The sequence below is a fragment of the Leptodactylus fuscus genome, chromosome 4 (assembly GCF_031893055.1).
Source record: "Leptodactylus fuscus isolate aLepFus1 chromosome 4, aLepFus1.hap2, whole genome shotgun sequence".
Lineage (NCBI taxonomy): Eukaryota > Metazoa > Chordata > Amphibia > Anura > Leptodactylidae > Leptodactylus > Leptodactylus fuscus.
Genome location: NC_134268.1, coordinates 73,243,957 through 73,266,916, shown reverse-complemented (window position 1 = coordinate 73,266,916; position 22,960 = coordinate 73,243,957). Strand labels below are relative to the sequence as shown.

At 40.0% G+C, this 22,960-nt stretch overlaps 1 protein-coding gene across 1 annotated transcript in view; it reads left to right on the top strand.

Moving 5' to 3' along the window:
• Positions 1–22,960, top strand: part of LAMA1 (laminin subunit alpha 1) — a 135,306-nt gene that overhangs the window by 67,149 nt on the left and 45,197 nt on the right. The window contains exons 18-33 of the mRNA XM_075270662.1: positions 101–187; positions 1,186–1,397; positions 1,645–1,751; positions 1,845–2,025; positions 2,722–2,858; positions 5,194–5,430; positions 5,779–5,922; positions 6,022–6,201; positions 7,453–7,638; positions 8,051–8,178; positions 9,621–9,741; positions 9,830–9,967; positions 12,615–12,736; positions 14,983–15,069; positions 18,322–18,515; positions 19,219–19,361. Of these exons, the coding sequence (XP_075126763.1) occupies positions 101–187; positions 1,186–1,397; positions 1,645–1,751; positions 1,845–2,025; positions 2,722–2,858; positions 5,194–5,430; positions 5,779–5,922; positions 6,022–6,201; positions 7,453–7,638; positions 8,051–8,178; positions 9,621–9,741; positions 9,830–9,967; positions 12,615–12,736; positions 14,983–15,069; positions 18,322–18,515; positions 19,219–19,361 (2,404 nt within the window). The remainder of the gene's footprint in view (positions 1–100; positions 188–1,185; positions 1,398–1,644; positions 1,752–1,844; positions 2,026–2,721; positions 2,859–5,193; positions 5,431–5,778; positions 5,923–6,021; positions 6,202–7,452; positions 7,639–8,050; positions 8,179–9,620; positions 9,742–9,829; positions 9,968–12,614; positions 12,737–14,982; positions 15,070–18,321; positions 18,516–19,218; positions 19,362–22,960) is intronic.

The following is a 22,960-nucleotide window of genomic DNA, read 5'->3' as shown; positions in this document are numbered from 1 at the left end:
ATGATCACCTTACATCGTGCTTAGAATGGAGAGAAATCTTTGTGACTATGTTGAGCTTCGTTTCTTCTTCCTTAATAATTGGTCTTGTCCATCATTTCAGTTTCAGTCCAACTTGTTATGTGTCCGGTGATGAAGATATTATTTGTGACCAGTGCGCACCCGGCTATACAGGGACCCGATGTGAGAAGTATGTATTTTTAGACTTACAAGATCTCCTGTTCTGTTACTGGTGTGTTTTTTGAAAATGTCTGTTTTGTAATATTAAAATTAAACCTAATGTAGGATTAAAAATAGTACCAAGCGTATTGTCCTTATTAGCTAAGTAGCGTTTTACTTGATGTTTGCAGAATTTATTGGATACAAATTTACATTGATCTATTGACTTTCAATTAGAATAACAGGGAGCCATACAATATTCTAATATAATGTATCTTTCTTAGGGCCAGTTCACACGGAGTTTACGGGTGCACATTCTGGCACGTATACACGTGTCAGAATGTGAGCGCTCAAAACAGATTCCATTCATTTCAATCGGTTGTTATGGGCATATAGTGCGCGTAATTTTGCGGCCGTGTAATTTTGCGTGCGCAAAATTACACGCGTTATATGCCTGTAACGACCCATTGAAATGAATGGGATCTGTTTTGAGCGCTCGCATTCTGACACGTGTATACGTGCCAGAATGCGCGCCCGTAAACTCCGTGTGAACTGGCCCTTATACCAATGCAGTAGACTGCTGTTTAGTGACACAGCTATTTCCTGGATTAATTGAACAGGTCTAAAAATGGTGTTGACCCCTGCTCATGTGACATGTGACCTCTAACATTGAGTTATAGAATTAAATGACATAAGATATTCAGGCCATGTGACCTGAACTAATTCATTACTTAACCCATTCTCTTTCTGTAAAATTTACCATCACATGTTCTACGTATGTGATATGTTGTAAGATTTAGCTGTTCTGATGAATTATTAAGTTTTTGGAGATTTGGTTGGGAAAGGAAATTCAGGCTTAGCTGGGGCATAACTGCACATAGATAAAATCATATCATAAGACTATAATATTAGATTAGTCTTGGCCTTACTTATTGTTTTCCCCAATATCATTAGATTACAATAAGATTTCATGAGATGATCTGTAATGTTGACAGTTACAAAGTCTGAAGTACCCTACATTCTTTCTAGGTGTGCAAATGGATACTTTGGAAACCCATTGGTGCCTGGAGGATCCTGTGTCCCTTGTGACTGCAATGGCAACATCGACCCTTTTGAAGATGGTCATTGTGATTCATTGACAGGAGAATGTCTTAGATGTATTGGTAACACAGCAGGGCACAATTGTGAAAGATGTGCAGAAGGTTTTTATGGGGATGCCATCTTGGCAAAGAACTGTACTGGTGAGTGTTTGTAGAGCCCATGTATCAGAGTATGATTGAGCATCAGGATGTCATTCATGTCCAGTGGCATTTGTTTCATATGTCTGTGTTCTAGAATATTCCTCTGTTATCTCTATATTAGTGCCCTCTTTGTTATATGGTACTTATATGGTACGTAGTGCAGGTTAACAATGGTTAGCCATCATATATGTATGGAGGATTTATTTATGCGTTATATCCTGTAATGATTTTTCTTTCTTATTTTCAGCATGTGGATGCCACCCAAATAGCTCAGCCTCTGCCACATGCCACCATGAAACTGGTTTGTGTCAGTGTAAACCTAATGTATTTGGGAAACAATGTGACCAGTGTGAGGTAAGAGCCACATTTGTGTGCACAGATATGCAAATCATGCAGTTGTTGTCTATGTCATAGGTGATCTTAATTTTTTTTTTTTTCTCTCTCCAGCCTGGATTCTTTGGCTTGACGTCTGGTCTTGGTTGCCTTCCATGTAACTGCAGTCTACCAGGTTCAGTTTCTGAAATGTGCAATGATGCTGGGCAGTGCCCATGTGTTGATGGCGTGGCAGGGGATAAATGTGATATCTGTGCTCATGGATTTTATGGATACAATGATGGCGGCTGCACACGTAAGTTTTATTAGATTAGTTTTAAAAGGTGTCTGTTGGTGTGGTCATGAAATGTATATTGATAATCTGACTGATAATCTGAATGTTAATGATGACACCTTGAATGTTCGCATTGTGTATATTCAGGACATCCTAAAAGCAAACAAAATCATTTTTCTTTTTGCTATTACCTTTTCATATGAGGAATTCTCCCATAGGCAGGAGTCACCTGTGTAGATGCAGTTTCTTGTTCTATTTATTGATTGATTGATTTATTTAGCTTACTAGTATAGCACCATCATATTCCACAGCGCTTTACAGACATTGTCAGTCATTATATAGCGCTTACAATCTACATTCCCTATCAGTATGTCTTTGGAGTGTGGGAGGAAACCGGAGTAACTGGAGGAAACCCATGCAAACATGGGGAGAACATACAAACACCTTGTAGATGTTGTCCTTGGCCAAAGCAAAAAGTAAATCAAAACAAAGAAAAAAAAAAAATATAGCAAAGACTTTTACATTTCTCTTTTGCTTCCTCTGCCATGTTTGACTGCAAAAACTGCACTGAAAGTTTCATGTGTGAATCCAGGCTTAGATTGTTATGACTCTGTAGTCTATGGTCGTTTTAATGAAATTATGTCACTGTGTGAAATTAATTTTATTGAATTCATTGCCAGATGTAACAGATGTTTGATGCTTTGTGTTTATCTCTAGCTTGTGACTGTTCTCATACCCAGAATAATTGCAACCCAACAACTGGTGAATGTATTTGCCCTCCGAACACCCATGGGCCAACGTGCGAATATTGTGATGCTAACTACTGGGGCCATGATTCTGAGCTTGGATGTTTGGTATGAAATGGAATTTGCAACTTTTAATATAGTGATGTGTGGAGGTAGTGTATACCAGTAGTAACAGAGTGATGGGTATATGCAAGTACATTTTTCAGGAGTCTTCTGGATTCACCTCTATTTTTGTGTCAATTCTTAGCAGTCTTAATTTCCTTTAATGACATATAATAAATATGTCGTACTACACATGTAAATATCCAAATTCATCAATTGGTAGAGACCAAATACTTTTGGTTTCTGTTAAATTCAGATATTTTCATAAAGATCTTCAAATGAAAGAGTCTCTTTCAGAAGAAAACTTGTAATATACCATGTAGAGTGACTTTGCTTATTTTTCCTGGTTTGTTAAGTCAGGTGAAGACTACAGCACTTAAGGAAAAATTAAACTCAAAGCGAGCTTTTATTTCTACATCAATATTCTTTTTTGGATAGATGAAAAAAATCTGTAGGATAGCTACATATATAATTATATAGGGATAGATAGATAGATAGATAGATAGATAGATAGATAGATAGATAGATAGACTTTCAGGCTCCATATCTCACCATTCACTACAGCTTCCAATGTGAGACTACCATCATCTTATAGACAATCATCTTGCCTACCTCATACATAAATCTGACTTGAAACTTTTTAACATATGATTAGTTATTCTTGTCATGTAACTACATATGTCAAGATTATGAAGCAGTGGTTGAATAATGATAAAAGAGAGGTGCTGGATTACTCCCCACAGTCCTCAGACCTCAACCCAATTGAACACTTGTGGGTAGAGTTGAAGAAAAAGCTGTATTCATACCCAAATAAGCCGACCAGTATGTGCCAACATTGGGAGCGTGTAGAAGAGACCTGGAATCAGATTTTGGTTGGAGACATACTTGAATCCGATGAAGAACCTGCCCAGAATACAGAATCTGTATCATACTAATCATATGCTAAATAGTTGCAAGTCTAATTTATGTATGGCATAGCCAAGATGATTGTCTATAATGATGGTAGTCTCACGTTTGAAGCTGTAGTGGATGGTGAGATATGGAGCCTGAAAGCCAAAAGTTTAAGATATTGTTACCTTTCTGCTCATCAGTGTAGATGTGTGAATATATATATATATATATATATATATATATATATATAAATATATACATATATATATATATATATATATATATATATATATATATATATATATATACATATATATATACATATTATGAAAGATAAACCCCCTAGGTCACAGAAATAACTTGCATCTGACAAAAGTAATAATATATAAAAAATGGTTGACAAGCCTCAAAGCTTCTGGGAGAAGAGACAGATGAGACAAAAATGAAACTTTTTGGAAAGGCACATCAACTCTATGTTCACAGAGGGAAAAATGAAGCATATATTGAAAAGAACACAGGTCCCTACTGTGAAACATGGAGGAGGCTCTGTTATGTTCTGGGGCTACTTTGCTGCATCTGGCACAGGATGTCTTGAATCTGTGCAGGGTACAATGAAATCTCAACACTATCAAGGGATTCTAGATAGAAATGTGCTGCCCAGAGTCAGAAAGCTTGAGTCACAGGTCATGGGTCTTGCAACAGGATAATGACCCAAAAGACACAGCTAAAAACACCCAAGAATGGCTAAGAGGAAAACATAGGACTATTCTGAAGTGACCTTCTATGAGTCCTGACCTAAATCCTATTGAGCATCTTTGGAAGGAGCTGAAACATGCCGTCTGGAAAAGGCAGCCTTCAATCCCGAGACAACTGGAGCAGCTTGCTCATAAGGAGTGGGCCAAAATACCTGCTGAGAGGTGCAGAAGTCTCATTGACAGTTACAGGAATAGTATGATTGCAGTGATTGCTTTAAAAGGTTGTGTGACAAAATATTACGTTACGGGAACCGTCATTTTTGTCCAGGCCTGTTACATGAGTTTTATTTTTTTTTTAAATTCTGTTGAAGCGAAAAGCAACTTTCATTTGTTCATTTTCATTGAATTTTTATTAATTATTACTTTTGTCAGAGTCAAGTTATTTCTGTGACCATTGTGGGTTTTTCTTTCATTAAACGATGTTGACCAACAATTTTGTCCATGTGTGTATATATAAGTTAAATATCTGTAGAGAAAACTATCACTGCGTTACTACAATCCGCTGGTGGATGACACAACAGACGCCTACTATGTATTAGTACTATTTTTGGCATTCAGATAACACACACAAACAATTAGGGAACCTAATGAACATTATAGATAAACAGGGATAGGATGGACCAGATAAACCTGAAATTGCTGTCCTATGCATGCACACAATGTTTATTTATGTGCCTCATTGTGAATTATTGTAGGAATGCAATTGCAGTAGGGAAGGCTCGAGCAGTCTCCAGTGTGACCTTACAACAGGCCAGTGCCCATGCAGAGAGGAGTTTGGCGGGCAGATGTGCAATTCTTGTCAATTTGGATACAGAAAATACCCCAGCTGCATATCTTGTGACTGTGATGCCAAGGGAACCCAGTCTGCTTGGTGCGATGATGCCCAGAAAGTCTGCAGCTGTGAAGAAGAATCTGGTGCCTGTGCTTGCAAGGTTAGTAATTGTGCAACAAAGGTGGAAGAGTGATCAATACGCTAAGCTAGTCTCTGTGTACAGGCAGGCGCTGCAGTATCAGCTCAATGGTCTGCAAGTTTTGGCTCTCAACAATAGAGATGCTTGGTCATGCACTGCCATCTACTGGAAAATTTTTGTAATTACTACTGTCTTCTATAGTAATGTTTGATTATAGAGAGGAACTAAAATCACTTTCACTAGAGGTATCCTGATTCGGGCTGCGGTGGATTCAGTCACAGACAGGTTTTGTTGCCCAATGGAAGACTACACATATGTAATTATTATATAATATGTACAGTATGTATGAAAAATATCTCTGTATTACAGGAGAATGTCATTGGAAGCTATTGCAATGAATGTAAAAGTGGGACCTTTGCTCTCCATACTGATAACCCTCTTGGTTGCTCACCATGCTTCTGTTCTGGGGTCTCCGAGCTGTGTGCAGAGATTGAAGACTATGTGCACATTCCTGTGAGTTTTTTATTTTATTTTCTATTCACTGCATTCCGGGTGCATTCAAGGCTTAATATAGTTCTAACAAGTAATACAATGTATGCAAATGTATTGTAGATTTCCATGGCCCAGGGTCAGTCCCTTCTCCGTGTGGTGTCTCCTGGTAATATGAATGGGACCACAGATGGTGTGTTTTCGGAGGAGGTCGATATGCTGCTGGATGCATCGGTTATAAGACAGACCTTGTTCTCAGATACATTTTACTGGCAGTTACCAGGACAGTTCCTTGGTGAGAAGGTAAGTAAAGCTTCTTGCAATTGTTCACACTACAGCAGAATACTGTCATGCTGCTTTTTCTAGTAAGTATTTTCTTGGCTGAATGTGTCATTGAGGGGGATACTGTAAAATTCCACTAGGAGATGATTGTCCACATCAGATAAATATGGCGTCTATTTGTGCCGTAAAGTTTGTGGCAGAATTCTGAGGCTGAGCCTTGTGTTTCTGCTGCAGTTTGCAGCTTTGCACTGGTCTGCATTCGGTGGAGCTAAACCTGCCATGGTCTCTGCCATACTCTTCTCAGCAACAAAGGACACGCAGGGAAATCATATATCACCGTATGAATTGCAGTACAATTTCCTATTGACAGTGGCTGCAAACACTTTTTCACAATAATTTTGTTGCAATAAAACACGCCAAAATCTTGCCAGGAAAGTGCCATGTGAAAATATTCTTAGGGCAATATTCAGTTTAATCCCTTTAAAGCATACTACCTTGAGTAATGTGCAAATATAGTAAGATGCTTTATTGAAACTTTGGGGACACTGTTTTAATCAATGTGGAATGGGGTATGGCCTAGCAGGAAAGGGGTGTGTCCTGGAGAGAAGGGGTATGGCATATACGGAAAGGGAAAGGGGCATGGCCTATGTTGTGACCCGGTGATCCAAAAATGCACCAAAAATGTGGCAAGAACTTTTGAGCCCTCTATATGAGGTGTAAAGTTAGACTAGACAGTCTTAAGAATGCAAAAGTTTGAAACTGCCTAGCCTAAGTTTGTACTGTCTATCTTTTAGAAAGTATTAGTAAAGCTGCCCAAATATGCCCCAAGTATCAGTAACAGTGACCATGTAGTTGTACATATAACAATGCTAGAGCAACTAGTAATGCACCCAGGTAGGATCATTAGAGAAAGTATATCATGGCGCCCACATAGAGCTGAACTTCTGGTGAGTGCAAAGTTCCACATGGGAAGGTTCCTCAATACGGGCTACATGAGAGATTTCTTAAAAAGTGAGCTACTGTAGGAGGGGATTCAGGTACCCAGTATAAGGGGATCAAGCCACCATTGTTTTTTTGTGGGACAAATACAACTCGATTAGAAAATTCAATTACCAGTGAAACCTCACCAAAAGCGCTAACAAAGTTGTATTACTTCTATGTATGATATTTCATTATCTTTTACTTTTAGTATACTGCATGTTGATGCTCTTTCTCTAAGTCCTGTAATATGATGTAAATGAATGATTTGCATCCTGTTTTGCTTTGTGACAGCTAATGGCCTATGGAGGGTTAATGTCCTATGTTATTACATATTATGCACTTGCTGATTCTGGTCCTTCGGATTTGGAGCCACACATTATAATGAAAGGTGGACATCTTAAAAAGCTGACTATATATATGGATAAACCAAGTCCTGCTATTGGTATTAGGAGTGAGATGAAAATCCGCATGGTGGAGGTAAGAACTATTAGCAGTGTGACTTATAAGCATGGCCATGTATCACATTCAAGGAAGTACATCAAAGATACCACTTTAATGTTTTCTTTTCATAGTGTGAACAACCTCTTTTCTATATGTTCCACCACTTTGCATACCTTCAATTATAACGCCACTTAGCACATACAGGGTACATGTCAATATATGGAGTATGCCATGTCTTTATTAAAGAAATATTTTTGTCTTCTCCATTTTTCAGGCCTTTTCTCCTCCTTCCCTTCCCTCAGACGCTTAGTTTTAATTGCATACGTATAAGTTTCTGGTCTCATCGAAATATATATTTACTCATTGTGCAGGCTGCTCCTGTTTTCAATGGATCTACACAAAAGTCATAGATTATAATTGTGTTTCTTTTACATTTTTTCTACTGCAGAATAATTGGAAATATCATAACTCTGTGTCTGAAACATCAGTTACAAGGAAGGATTTCATGTCTGTCCTGAGCAACATTGATTACATCCTTATAAAGGCATCGTATGGCTATGGAGTACAACAGAGCAGGTACATGTGTAGTATGCAGTGGATACAGTCATCTACTGTATATTCTATGACAAGCTTCATACTAAGTTTAGTCCTACAAAGTATGACATCACCAAAATAGTTTCAGATCCCTTGGTGAAGACATAAAGCTTCATAAGAGATTGTTCTAAAGGTTGCAAAATTAACAGGTCCTTTTTTGTAGGGAGTGTCAAGGATAAAACCTATTGATCTTTTTTGTCATAAAGGTGCTAGGAACTGAAAATAAGGCTGTTTAGTAACATAGCATTGTTAGGAATGTGGGACTATTTGTGTCGGGGCAATGACTAATGTGACTAATAGATCTAGAATTTCACAAGGTTTGGTAATATGATCACTGAGTGGAATACTCTTCATGTACACTAGAAGTGCATAGGCTGACCTATGGTGACAATATTTACATGCAAGAAGACAGAGCGAGCAAACCATCCCAACCCCAATTCTATTATATTTTTTATAATAGTAAATTAGTGCAAATAAGACTTTATAGGTGAAAAAAAAGGAATTTGCTCTTAGCGCCACCTACTGGAAGGTAACTCTCTATAGATTAATACCTGATTTTCAAAAGAAATCTAATCTGCGAATAAATAGCCAAGTCAGTATATTTGTTTGACTCCTTTAGATAAAATCTATTCACCTGAATGATATGTTCACCTTCAAATATGGTATAACATCACATATACTGTATCTGTACATAAACAGTAACTTTGTGTATACATTGCATTACTTGTCTTGCACTGGTTGTTAAGGAGGCTGTATTTTAACTAAAAGCCTCATTCACCATTCTTCTGGCTGTTATTGGAAACAGTCAACAAGCATGCTGTCAGACCATCTCTAGTAGCTTTACTGAACTCCTGTCATGCATTTGATACATGCTATTTCATACTGATAACCTCGCCATAGTGTTAGTCATCAACATCTGATCTGTAAGGGTGTGATTCCTAGACCCCACGCAGATCAGCTCTTATTACCTGCATCCTCAAACCATCCCCAGCTGCACCTGGAGGCTGTTAGAACAGCTTATCTGTGTTGTGTCCAGGTGTCAGACCCTCACATAACAGATACTGTTGACCTGTTTTATGGATAGATATAAAACATGCATTAGGGGCAACTCCTTTTTGGTAAACCCCTTTAACCCTTTCTACTGTATATCTTATAACAATAATATGTGGTGTAAACAATACAATTTCCAGAATGAAAATCACTTGATCGAGCTATGTGTAGATACTTAACTAGTGAGTACAGTTAGCAGATTCCAGCTCTGAAGCATGCATTATTATGAATGTAGCTCTACAACAAGCTGCCACTTATGTATATATAAAATTACTAAACTATCTATGTGAACTGCAAAATTCAATCTGGCAATAAGATAGATGTGTAAGTAGTAGATGTTGTAGTTACATACGGTACTGTTTTTCTTGTTAAAGGATATCTAATATCTCAATGGACATTGCTGTAGAAGCAGCGGACATGCATTCTGGCCGGGAGGCAGCTCATCTCATTGAGATCTGTGAATGTCCTCCTGGGTATACAGGCCTCTCATGTCAGGTGACTTGTCGGACATTATTCACTTTGGTTTTATCTAGAGAGGAATAGCTCTACTCCATTTATGAAGTTTTATCTTTTCCTTCATCAGGACTGTGCATCTGGCTACTACAGAGAGAATGTGGCAGAAGTGAATTTGCTGACGACACAGCCATTTATTGCCCCCTGTGTACCTTGTCAGTGCAGTAACCACAGCGAGGTTTGTGACCCACATACTGGAGAATGTCTGGTAAGTTTCATGTAGCTTTAGAAGTCATAAGGCACGTATAAGTATAGTATATTTTCACAATCTGCTTTCTTCCATTTAATGGTATATCAGCTGTAGCAGGCAGGTACTTTTATTAAATGAGCCAGACAGTATCTAGGACAGGGAGGTTTTTCTAGTCTAATTAGGTTTTCACTGTGAAATGGATTGTAAACCTCTGACAATGCAAACCCATAAATCTCACTAGACAACAGCGGCAGTAAGCTCCATAAATCTCCAAATGTTCAAAAATAGAGATGGGGCTAAAGTTAAGGGAAGTAGACAGAGATGAGCAGAGGCTTTGAAACATACACAAACTGGAAGGGAATTAAAGCGATATCTCCCTAGCTATCATTTCTATCACAACTATCATTTCTGCTGTCTGAAGGGTAGTCCTAAGCTGGAGTAGAAGGACCGGGACTGCCCATCTGACAGCAAAGGGCATCAATGGGCTGAAACTACCAGTAAAGATTGCTTAGGAGCAATGGAGGCTAAAGAAAAATTTCCAGCTGTACTAGATTCAGTAGATCAGGTGCTATTGAAGGATGCAAAGACTTGGAATTGGTAGAAGTTATGAAATGTCCTCTTTAAACCATCTGTGTTTGTGAATCTTGAAGGTCATAGGTCTAAGGATCATTACTTTGGCTTAGCAGGTATGAACAGTTGTGTTACTTGAATGGTCTCCTGTTTATTCCAGTGGTAACAGTCTCGCTCAGTGGATGATTTGCTTCCATTCAGTGGTTTACTACAAAATGTCAGATAACTCTCTGAACCGCTTTCCACAGAATTGTATCACAGCCCTCCCTAACCTGTATGTACTCCACTTTCCTTTAAGGAAATACATTTAAATCAGACTTTTATTTAATAGCTAAATCCCTTTAAATTATGTTGGCCCTTCATTAGACTGCATATATTTAGAGAGTACCAGGAGTTTTTTGACTATTTCCTTAAAACCTAGATTTTTTTTCCCCTTAAAATAATGGAAAAACATTATGGTCCCACTGCCTCCAGTTATCTGGCTTGAGACCTAAATCTCAGCCTGTTTATGAATGCTTGTGAATAAGACCTTTGTGGTACAATGGGACTTAAGAAAGGTTGTCTCATGTTTAAAGAATGTCGATATAAACTCCTTCTCTACTGGTGCCATACCCATGGGCTCCCCCACCACCTAAATAGTAATCTTACAGCCAAATGCTGCTGGAGATGTGGGTCCTCTGAGGACTTCTTGCTCCAGATATTCTGGACATGGCCCCGATTTATCCCGTTTTGGGTGGGCATCTGCTTTCTGGTTTGACAGATATTGGACCTTACTTTAGACCCCAAAACGTACCTGTTCAACCTACCCCCTGACAGTAATGGAAGAAATCCCTAAAATTACTGCTCCACTCCTGACTGTGGCCAAATGCCTTATAGCTTGTGATTGGCGACAATCAGCCCCACTCTCTGAAATTGACCTATATGCGATTTGTGATTTTACTATCGCTAACATACAAAGCCATCCACAACCTGTCCCCTCCATATATCTCGGACCTAATCTCCCACTACCTGCCCACACGTAACCTCAGATCCTCCAATGACCTCCTACTCCGCTCTGCTCTCATCCGCTCCTCACACAACCATCTCCAAGATTTCTCCTGTGCATCCCCCATACTCTGGAACTCCTTACCAAGACACATAAGACTGACCCCCACAATCACAGGCTTCAAGAAGGCCCTGAAGACTCACCTATTCAGGAAGGCCTACAACCTCCAATAACACTATCACCGCACCACCATCTAAACTGTCTCCCCCTCTCCTTCTGTCTCTACCCCCCTTCCCTCATAGATTGTAAGCGCTCGCAGGCAGGGCCCTCTATCCCACTGTGCCAGTCGGTCACTGTTAGTATTATATCTACCTCTATATTCTGTGTACTGTATGTAACCCCCAAATGTAAAGCACCATGGAATTAATGGTGCTATATAAATAAACAACAATAATAATAATAATAATAGAACAATGGAATACCTCACTTCCACCATTGAAGATAAGTTAGAGACTTTCCCCACAGTGTGGTCACTTTTGGACTCTTATGCTGCGACCCATCAGCTTTAGACTATGCCCAGATGCAACTACGCCCCTCGCCGCTTTCCTGACTTAATACTTATCATTCGTTTGCACGTTTTCCCCTAATGTGTTTCGTCCTGTCTTTTTTCTTTGCGCTGTAAAATTTTGCCTACTAGCTGACTACCATGCATCACCCTTGCCACAGTAGCTTGTTTTCCTGATGTCACCACCCAAATAAATCTCCCCTTACAGTTTACACCTTCAATTGTTCTTATATCTTCTTTCTTGTTCTTGTATAACTTGACACTTCCTTTGATTTTTCTCTTTATTTTGAAAATTTAATAAAAATACAGTCGAAAAAACCAAAAACAAAGGTTGTCTCATGTGTAAGAAAACCGCCCAGTATTCAGCTTATGCTAGGTTCCAGAATGAAAATATATGATATACAATCCAATTTAATGTTTAACATTTATTAAAAATATGATACTTTCTGTCTATATACAGTAGTTACACAGTATATTTCGTTTCACTGTACAACGTCTTCTCTTTATATTACCATATTTATTTTGTACTTAATCACATTTTGCAGGGTTGTCGAGACCATACTGCTGGACATAATTGCCATATTTGTGCCCCTGGGTACTATGGCATAGTAACTGGCTCAATCTCAGATTGCTCGCTGTGTGCCTGCCCTAAAGGCAACTCAAAGAGGTAATCCATAAGGAATTCCAGCTCTGCAACATTGTCTACTTTATATGCTGCATGTTAAATCTATCCATTTACAGAAATGTTTCTGTTTATTTTTCATTTATGTGAAATTTCTTAACTTTGCCTTCAGAATTCTAAATTTCTATTGGAACATATAAAGTGATTTCTTAGTAGTGAGAATTGTTCATTATTTTATGCAGCTTTTTATAATAGCCATAAGGAATTTTGTAGTGTATGTTTCCATAAATTATTTTCAGGATGCCAATTTCTGACCATGCAAGGCCCGTACATTATGCTGACATACAGTGCCTACAAGTAGTATTCAACCCCCTGCAGATTTAGCAGGTTTACACATTCGGAATTAACTTGGCATTGTGGCATTTGGACTGTAGATCAGCCTGGAAGTGTGAAATGCACTGCAGCAAAAAAGAATGTTATTTCTTTGTTTAATTTTTTTTTTTAATTGTGAAAAGTTTATTCAGAGGGTCATTTATTATTCAACCCCTCAAACCACCAGAATTCTGTTTGGTTCCCCTAAAGTATTAAGAAGTAGTTCAGGCACAAAGAACAATGAGCTTCACATGTTTGGATTAATTATCTCTTTTCCAGCCTTTTCTGACTATTTAAGACCCTCCCCAAACTTGTGAACAGCATTCATACATGGTCAACATGGGAAAGACAAAGGAGCATTCCAAGGCCATCAGAGACAAGATCGTGGAGGGTCACAAGGCTGGCAAGGGGTACAAAACCCTTTCCAAGGAGTTGGGCCTACCTGTCTCCACTGTTGGGAGCATCATCCGGAAGTGGAAGGCTTATGGAACTACTGTTAGCCTTCCACGGCCTGGACAGCCATTGAAAGTTTCCTCCCGTGCCGAGGCCAGGCTTGTCCGAAGAGTCAAGGCTAACCCAAGGACAACAAGGAAGGAGCTCCGGGAAGATCTCATGGCAGTGGGGACATTGGTTTCAGTCAATACCATAAGTAACGTACTCCACCGCAATGGTCTCCATTCCAGACGAGCCCGTAAGGTACCTTTACTTTCAAAGTGTCATGTCAAGGCTCATCTACAGTTTGCTCATGATCACTTGGAGGACTCTGAGACAGACTGGTTCAAGGTTCTCTGGTCTGATGAGACCAAGATCGAGATCTTTGGTGCCAACCACACACGTGACGTTTGGAGACTGGATGGCACTGCATACGACTCCAAGAATACCATCCCTACAGTCAAGCATGGTGGTGGCAGCATCATGCTGTGGGGCTGCTTCTCAGCCAAGGGGCCTGGCCATCTGGTCCGCATCCATGGGAAGATGGATAGCACGTCCTACCTGGAGATTTTGGCCAAGAACCTCCGCTCCTCCATCAAGGATCTTAAGATGGGTCATCATTTCATCTTCCAACAAGACAACGACCCAAAGCACACAGCCAAGAAAACCAAGGCCTGGTTCAAGAGGGAAAAAATCAAGGTGTTGCAGTGGCCTAGTCAGTCTCCTGACCTTAACCCAATTGAAAACTTGTGGAAGGAGCTCAAGATTAAAGTCCACATGAGACACCCAAAGAACCTAGTTAACTTGGAGAAGATCTGCATGGAGGAGTGGGCCAAGATAACTCCAGAGCCCTGTGGCGGCCTGATCAAGTCTTATAAAAGACGATTATTAGCTGTAATTGCAAACAAGGGTTATTCCACAAAATATTAAACCTAGGGGTTGAATAATAATTGACCCACACTTTTATGTTTAAAATTTATTAAAATTTAACTGAGCAACATAACTTTTTGGTTTGTAAGATTTATGCATCTGTTAATAAGTCCTTCTCTTGTTTGAAGTTTGAAGGCTCTAACTTATTTGCATCTTATCAAACCTGCTAAATCGGCAGGGGGTTGAATACTACTTGTAGGCACTGTATTAGCAAAGCTTTCAACAGCCTGCAACTGACATGACAAGCATTTAGTGGTCACATATAGAACATATAGCATTAATAATTCGAGATAGAACATGGCATAACCATGTTTTTTTTCAAAGCTGGTCATCTCACACCACTTGTTGAGCCAAGTGGAAAGACTGGGTAAGACACATGATGGATCCTGAGGAAAACTGCATCTTGTGATACTATTCATCGGGCCCTTCCAATATTTCTTCATAGCTTTCTTCACATCCCTAAACCTCATGTTAGATTGTGAGCTCTGCCATATTGTTCTCTCTGTCTTTCATGTGGTTATGTTGCCATAGTTTTTATCATGTTTATTTTTCTTCAGTTTTAGTCCAACCTGTGTACTAGAAGGAACCAATGATTTCCGCTGCGATGCTTGTCTGCCTGGATATGAGGGAAGACACTGTGAACTGTATGTATCATCTTAACAAAGTAATGTAACTTCAGCTTGTCATAAAGATACAAATATTTCTGGACAAAACCTGAATGCTAGATTTGGAAGCTGTAAATCTAATTTTTGTGCTGAGCTTGGACATCTCATTAGGACCCAGGCTGCTACCAGAAAATGACAAGGCCATTCATAAGGTATCTTTTACTATTATGAAGGTGACGATTAGACTCTTTTGTTCTGAGTCTCCAAGTAAGGCCTAATTTTACTGATTTATATCATTCCCGGTGTGATACATGTGTTTGTGTGGGCTTCCAGCAATATAGGTGCGAAATAAATGTGAACCAGAGTTTCTACTGTGATTATTCTTGGGTTCTTTCCTCTGCCTAATGAATAATAAGCCCTGTGCCTACTCCATATAATAAGGGACAGTTTCTGAGGAACAAGGGCTACTGCCAGCAGGTGTCAAACTGTGATCTTGACGCCCTTGTGTAGGTCAAGCAGTGTCATCTGAGATTAAACAGAATTGTTACTGGACGGTATATGTTCCATCTGTACTTTCGTTGCATCCATTTTGTAGCTGGCGGGGTGTTTTTCGGTCTTCATCACAGATATGTGGATTATCAGTATTGACTATATTATATACAGTAGTCAGTGGTGGACTGACAGGAGGGGCATTAGGCTATATTTACTAATACATTTGTATTAGCAGTTCTGCTGTACAGAAAAGTAATAAAATCCACCAGCCCGTCCTCTGTGAATCTTCTCCTATCCTTTGGTTCTATTTTTTCTTATGTTATAGTAAAACTGAGGAATACACTACTGTGCAAAAGTTTTAAACATCCGTGGAAGAAATGCTGCAAAGCAGGAATGTCTTTTTTTTTTTTTTTTTTTTTTTTTTTTTTAATTGAAGCTCTAATAGTTTATTTTTGCCAATTAGTAAAATTGAGTGAATAAACTAAAGATGAACCTATATCAAATCAATGTTCAGTGTGACCACAATTTGCCTTTAAAGCAGCATCGATTCTTCTAAGTACATTGCATATAGTTTTGGAAGGAAGATGGCAGGGAGGTTGTTCCACACATCTTGGGAGAACTAAGCATGGATCTTCTGTGGTTGAAAGCTTTCTCAAATCCTTCTGTCTCTTCATGTAATCCCAGACAGATTGGATAAAGGCTCTGTGGGCACCATACCATCACTTCCAGACATCTTCCTCCAAAAATTTCTCTCTTAGGCCCCATTCACACGGGGCATTGGGTGGCGTATTTTGACCCTGATTTTGTTGTGGGAAGCCACGTCAAAATAGGACCAAAATGCGCCTTCCCACTCCGAACTGGGCCCAAATGAATTGGCCTAGTCCAGAGGGTGCTACTACAAGGCAGACGCCGCGGCTGAATCAGCCACGGAATCTGCCTGAAGAAAGGGAAGCTCACGGAAAAAAGGATGCCAGCGGTCTGCATAGCCCTCTATTGTGAGGGGGCGGATTCTGACGTGGATTCAGTGCCAAAATCCGCCCCCTCTTGCCCCGTGTGAACGAGCTTTAAGTCATTTATCTCATTTTGTTAATTGACAAAAATAAACTGTGAGTGCTTCTATTTTTGAAAGAATTCTTATGTTGCAATTATTTTCTCTGTTTAAAAATTTACTGTATACAGAAATCTTTTCTGTGTATCCCCGAAGCTCAGCCATTTTTCAGATTCGCAGTCATGGGATCTACTGTATTTCTTCTGTACTTTTAACTTTCATTTCTGGGTTGGGTGTTCCTTTAAGGGGTTGTATTAATGAACGTCTTAATAATGCGAATGTTATACTGTGTAACAGTAAGTAGGAGGTTTTTGTTTCTTGTATTTCTAATTTCTTTAATAAGATAATTTTTTAGGCATAGTGTTATGTTCTGCAAGTTAACTTAAAAAAATAATAAATAACCTGCGGAGCTCAACTGTGCTCTGAGCCGCAAAGCTACCCTGGTGTGAACGAAGCCCGACAGTGTCACTGCCAGGCTACTCCACATCTGGGTGTCTCTGTTAGCCTCACAGAGACAGCCTCTGCAGCTCAAAGCAGCTGCTAAAGAAATACAGACTAGTCAGAACCTCTGAGCTAGACAAAGACCAATTCAGAGTGTGTGCTTCTAGTGCAATTCTGAAACAAGGCAGCTTGCTGCCAGAGAACTAAGATGCGCGGCGCATACAATCCTCGCTCCCATTGAAATCAATGGGAGCATGTACGGCCTGCAAAGAGTCCCGCGGCGTAGACGTGCCACATCACGTGGCACGTTACACCGTGTGAACCCTCCCTAAGGCCAACTTCAAAACAACAACACTGGAACCATGCACACAACAACTCAGAAATGAGGATCTGGACTGAGGCTAGGGCAGCGGGCTAAGCCCAACCAACCAGCCCAGCTGCCCATGCCAGGCACACAGTGGCTGACACCCTTGTCAGTCAGAGAACCAGCCACGCCCAGCTGCTGCAAGGAAGTTAACCCCTGCTAAGCAGGGCTGCCATCAAGTAGGAAAGGGTGACAGCTGGCAAAACGCAACAACAGAGGAGCTGGCTGCAACCCATCCCCTTGACCGCAGCTGCCGCACTGTCCTAACACATAGCTTTATATATACCTAGTATGAAATGGGCTATCCAAAAATGTACAACTGACAGGAAACCAATGATGGGGCCCGTTCACACGGGCACAGAGGGGGCAGATTATGGCGCGGAATCCACGTCATAATCCGCCCCCTCACAATGGAGACCACTAGAGTTCTTTTTTCCGCTACCGGCATGTTGCCGCTAGTGGAAAAAAGAAGCGACATGACCTTTCTTGAGGCAAAAACCGTGACTTTTTTAAGGTTCATTCACTGTCTGGGAGGGGAAAACCACCTGGCGTTTTCTGAAGCGGTTTTTACCAAAAACTGCTCCAGACAACTTTCCAAAAAATGCCTCAAGGTCCAAAAACCGCTTTCTAATTAGGAAGTGGTCTTTTTCCAGACCAAATCACGCCACACGTAATTCACGTGTGAACTTAGCCTAAGTGTGACTTTCACTCTGTATTTCAAGGTGCCACAAAGCTCCTGTGAGTGACATGAACAAATCACATCTCCATACTTTTTAGCTACCGTGCCTGGTTTTACCTCCATTGACCTGAATGTGACAAAGCATTAGTACAATATATTACGACGAGTACAAAGCTCTGGCTGGTGAACAATAAAGGGGGCATTGGGAGGTGGTCCCCTTGAATATCCTGAGGTTCTTTAACATAGTTATTGTTATGTTATACTTAGGTGTTCTCTTGGCTACTTTGGCAATCCTACGGAGTCTGATGGCAAATGCCAGTTATGTGACTGCAATCCAGCCGGTTCATTGAATGATAACTGTGATAGAATAACTGGCCAATGCTCTTGTAAACCCGGAGTAACTGGACGACTTTGTGATATGTGTGAAGCAAGACATATTCTTCTGGACCAACAGTGCATATGTAAGTTTGTTTTTGTTACTGTATACCAATACATTTGCACTCTATAAAATGGTTCAGCTACTTTTACCAGGCACAAGAATGACATACTACTATTTGTTATGGTTGTGTGACAAGTCATGTGACTTCCCTAGCCCTTAGTCAATGGATTATATTTGGAGGATGGTCTTTCCTTCCTGATTGTAATTCCATGGTACCTTTTTGTTTCTTTTTTTATCATATTAGATATAAAAGGCATATATAAAGAACAAAAAAAGAAGTAAATGGATATGTTGCACAACTCGTGTATAACTTGTGTATATGTGTACTTCTATAAAGTAAAACCATTACTACATGGCTGTCACATGTGTCCTTTATTATATGAGTAAGCCTGACCACCCCGAGAAAAAACAGTGGAGAAGAATTAAAAGTAAATAGGGGAATGCAGTTTTTGTCTTCAGTCCAATGAATTACAACTTTTATATTTGGAACCCCTATTTATAAGAGAATAAAGATATCTACAGATAGATTGCTTATTATGGGACACAGCTCTGCCTTTCCTTTCCACCAGTTTTGATAAATCTCCCTCACTGAGCACAGAGAAAACAGAAAAGCAAAGATAACCATTGTAGACATCACTTGTATATAGCAGCAGTGTTGGGGATGTAAATAACGTGGTATCAATATTCTATGTGTTAAGAGCCCATTCTACACTCTCTTTCCCCAGCATGTGATGATGACTGTACGGGACGACTACTGGATGATCTGGACGGTTTGCATCAGGTTATTTTCTCTTTAAACTTCACTGGAATTGTTGCGGTACCTTACGGGTTCATGTCACACCTGGACAACATGACAACTCATATTAAGGTACGGATTGCCTTCCTGTTTTATCCAGTTTCTATATACATGTTGAAGATAATTGTTGTGGCTGTTTTACATTGCTTAAAAATGAGCCACGACCCTGACACCTTGGCAGCTCCCTACTGAGGATTGGTGAGGCCAGAGATTGGACCCCTGTAACTAAGCTTGTATATGACATTGCACTTATTCACACAAACATAACATTACAAAAATACCAGCTTATATGTGTTAGTTGGTTTCACCATGTAAGATCTGTACATAGATTGCCAAAAGGACTTGTTTTGTAACAAGACAGAAGTAACAATTTTTTGACACCAAACTGAAGATGTACCTTAGGTAGGCTTTTATGTATGTATAAAGGACCTGCATGTACAGCAAGTCTTCACTAAACATTTATTAGGAGAAATCTCACAATACAGCATCGTTGTAAAAATGTCTGTTGACTGCAGGTAGATACAGGAAATAGCTGCAGTCAACTACTTAGCATTTCCTTTACACTAAAGTTCATAAATCTCCCGGTAGGTGTGTTAATATTCCGATTATGACAAGTTATGACCTATTTAATAGATGGGTGATGACTTTTAAATTGGTGAGGTCCACTTAGTATGACCCCACTATTTGCCAGATTGGGTGTGAGGGTCCATTCACACTATGGATACGCTGACTGATTCTGAACGTTAAAACACGTTCAGAATCAGTGCGTATAAAGCAGTTCCCATACATTTCAATGGGAGCTGGCATACGAGCTCTCCCCATTGAAATGAATGGGCTGCTTTTTTCTCTACGAGCACTCCCAATGAAGTGAATGGGAAGCACTCGCGTGTACGGCTTGGAATGAGCCGAGTGAGCCGTACACGCGTGCGTATCGCTTTATACGCGCTGATTCTGAACGTGTTTTAACGTTCAGAATCAGTCAGCGTATCCGTAGTGTGAAAGGGCCCTGATGTGTCCCTGTGTACCCAGTCTTAAAACCATTAACAGGAGGAGTTGTGCCAAGCAGCGGTCGGACATGAACCATTCATTCACAGTCCATGACACTGATGCATAGACTATGCTCTACCCACCTACCTTCTTCACTGCTCTCCACTTAATTATTCTTTATGGATTTTCTTTAACCTTGTAAGTAATTTTTTAATCTAAAAATGTTTGACAGTCTGGTTCTGGTCAAGTCCTGTTTAAGCTGTATTAAAGGAATTTTACTGCACTTATATGAACAGAGTTAAAGGAACATCTAACCTTTTGTAAAATAAAGGAAGCAGCGTCAATGCACAGGACAAAAGAAGAATTTATCCAGCTTTAGGAAGGATCGCTAGCAAATGGTTTTATTACCAGATTTGCTTATACAGAAGTACTGTACATTTACTGGTTTCAGAAGCTATACTTGTCTTTACTCATGACATGTATGTACAAAGCATATTAAATTAGGAAACAACCAATGAGAAATCCCATTCAGTCTTAGTATAGGACCTATAATGCATAAAGTTGTGTTCTGTTGTTCAGATTTTGACATGTGGTTTTAAAGTAAAAACTCGGTGTGGATCATAACGGGGCATAAAACAAAGTGCACCATCGGTGGTGAACTGCTGCCGGCATGCTGGTCGTATTATGGGTGGTGCTTCCATCTGGCTTCTTCCCCTTCCTCTACCGCTGCTGCTAATGCTGCTTATAGGGTCCACATGCCTGTTTTCTCTGTCTCTTGAAAGGCCAGCGAGTACACCAGTAAATCTGTCTCTAGCCAGTCTCTGCTGGCACTCCCTTATATAAGCGTGGTCAGCAATCTGCTTACTGCCTGAACAATAAGCTTCTTAGACCTGTTGTAGGTATTCCTGTATCTGACCTCACCTGTGATTAGGACCTTTACAATGTTCCTGGCTTCATACCTGTCAGGGGTTTCTGTCCTGCCTGTTACCCATGTCTGATTTTGGTCTGATTCTGACCTCTGTGCCTTTGCTGCCTGTAGTGCTCCCTCAGGTGTTTCTTAGCCTTCTAGGCCAGCTACTACCAATACTAGGACCACCTCAGAGGGATGCATGACAGTCTTCCCACAGCAAATTCTAGATTACTGCACAGGGATTAAAAGTAGGACTGCCTAGACAGCATCCTTGGAAGTGGCCCAAAATCAGACCAGTTTAGCAGTACAGTGGGACCACAATCTGCTGTTTCAATCCACTCCTGATTTTGGCCTCAAATCTGCATGCAAAAACCTGAACATGGAAAATCATCAACATTCTCAATTTAACTGCCCAATTTGCACAGTGAGTCTGTGCAAATTGATTACCAAATACTGATATTTTCTGAATGAAGCTTTCTTAGACTGGGTTCACATCTCCATTTAGACTTCGTTGCAGAAACTGCTTAAAATTGTCAGAGAGGAAAGTCCTGCATGGTTTCCTTGTGTAAACGCTGTTCACCCCAACGGATCCCAACGACAGAGATTGAAACTCTATGTGAACCTAGCGTAACATGGCTGATCAGACAAAAGTGATCTTGGCAAATGGACACACAATAGTTTCATAGCTTGTTGCCAGCATGTTTTTGGCCAGCATTATTGTTTTTTTTTTACAACAGTGACGAGAATAAGTTTCTTTTCTTCCTGAGTTTTGCTTCTCTAATGACACGCACATACAGCTTTAATAGAAGTTGTAATTTCTGGTCAGTTTTTGTTTTCCCTAAATCACAGAAATATTGATATTCTCCTCAATCACTTTGTCAAGAAATGTAATTAAAGCCCATAGATGCTCCGTGGATGATGATGTCCAGATGGAACAAACTAGCAGAAATTTAATTTGTGATATTTATGATGGCAAAGTCACTGCTTAAATTGGATTTCCAAAGAGGAAGCAGTTAAGAGCTCTGTATGCTACATTTTAATCAAGTCTTATTCGGAGTGTATGTGCTCTAGAGCTGCCAAAGGCTATGAGGAAATATCATTTTAATATGCGCTTTGTTTTGTAGTTGGATAAAGAAGAATTTAAACTATCAACAAGAGGATTGTTCAGCGATAGAAATGTAAAAAATATCCTAATACACAGAAATACTTGGGAGATTGTAAAAATGTTTGGACTGGAGAATCATCTGAAAGCTTTTTATCACTATATACAATGTCTCAAATAATCCCATTGATTTCTTATGTATATTGTACTGTAAGGCTAGAGTGCCACAACAACTCACATTGCTATTTTACCTGCATTGATTTTCACAATGTCCACAGGGTTTTCCTCTGCAGACTTACTGCTTCCATTAGGGTGCATTCACATGGAGGAAAATGGTAAGGAATTTGGTGTGGAATTTCAGTGCTGAAAAAAAGCCTCCCATTGACTTCAGTGGGTTTCTTTTTATGTTAGGCCGGGTTCACACAGGGTTTTTTGGCCCGGAAACTGAAGCGGCCTCCGGGTAGCTGCAACTTGAAGACTCTCCACTCCGGATTAGGCCCAATGAAAAGGCCTAGTCGGGAGTGTCTTAGAATTAGCAGGAACAAATGGCTCACGGAAAAAAAAACTGACCGGCTCCCATTGATTTCAGTGGGAGCTGTTGTTTTAGGAAGCCTTCACACGATGTAACACTGCGCTCATTCTGATCGTAAAAAGATGTTAAGAATGAGCATG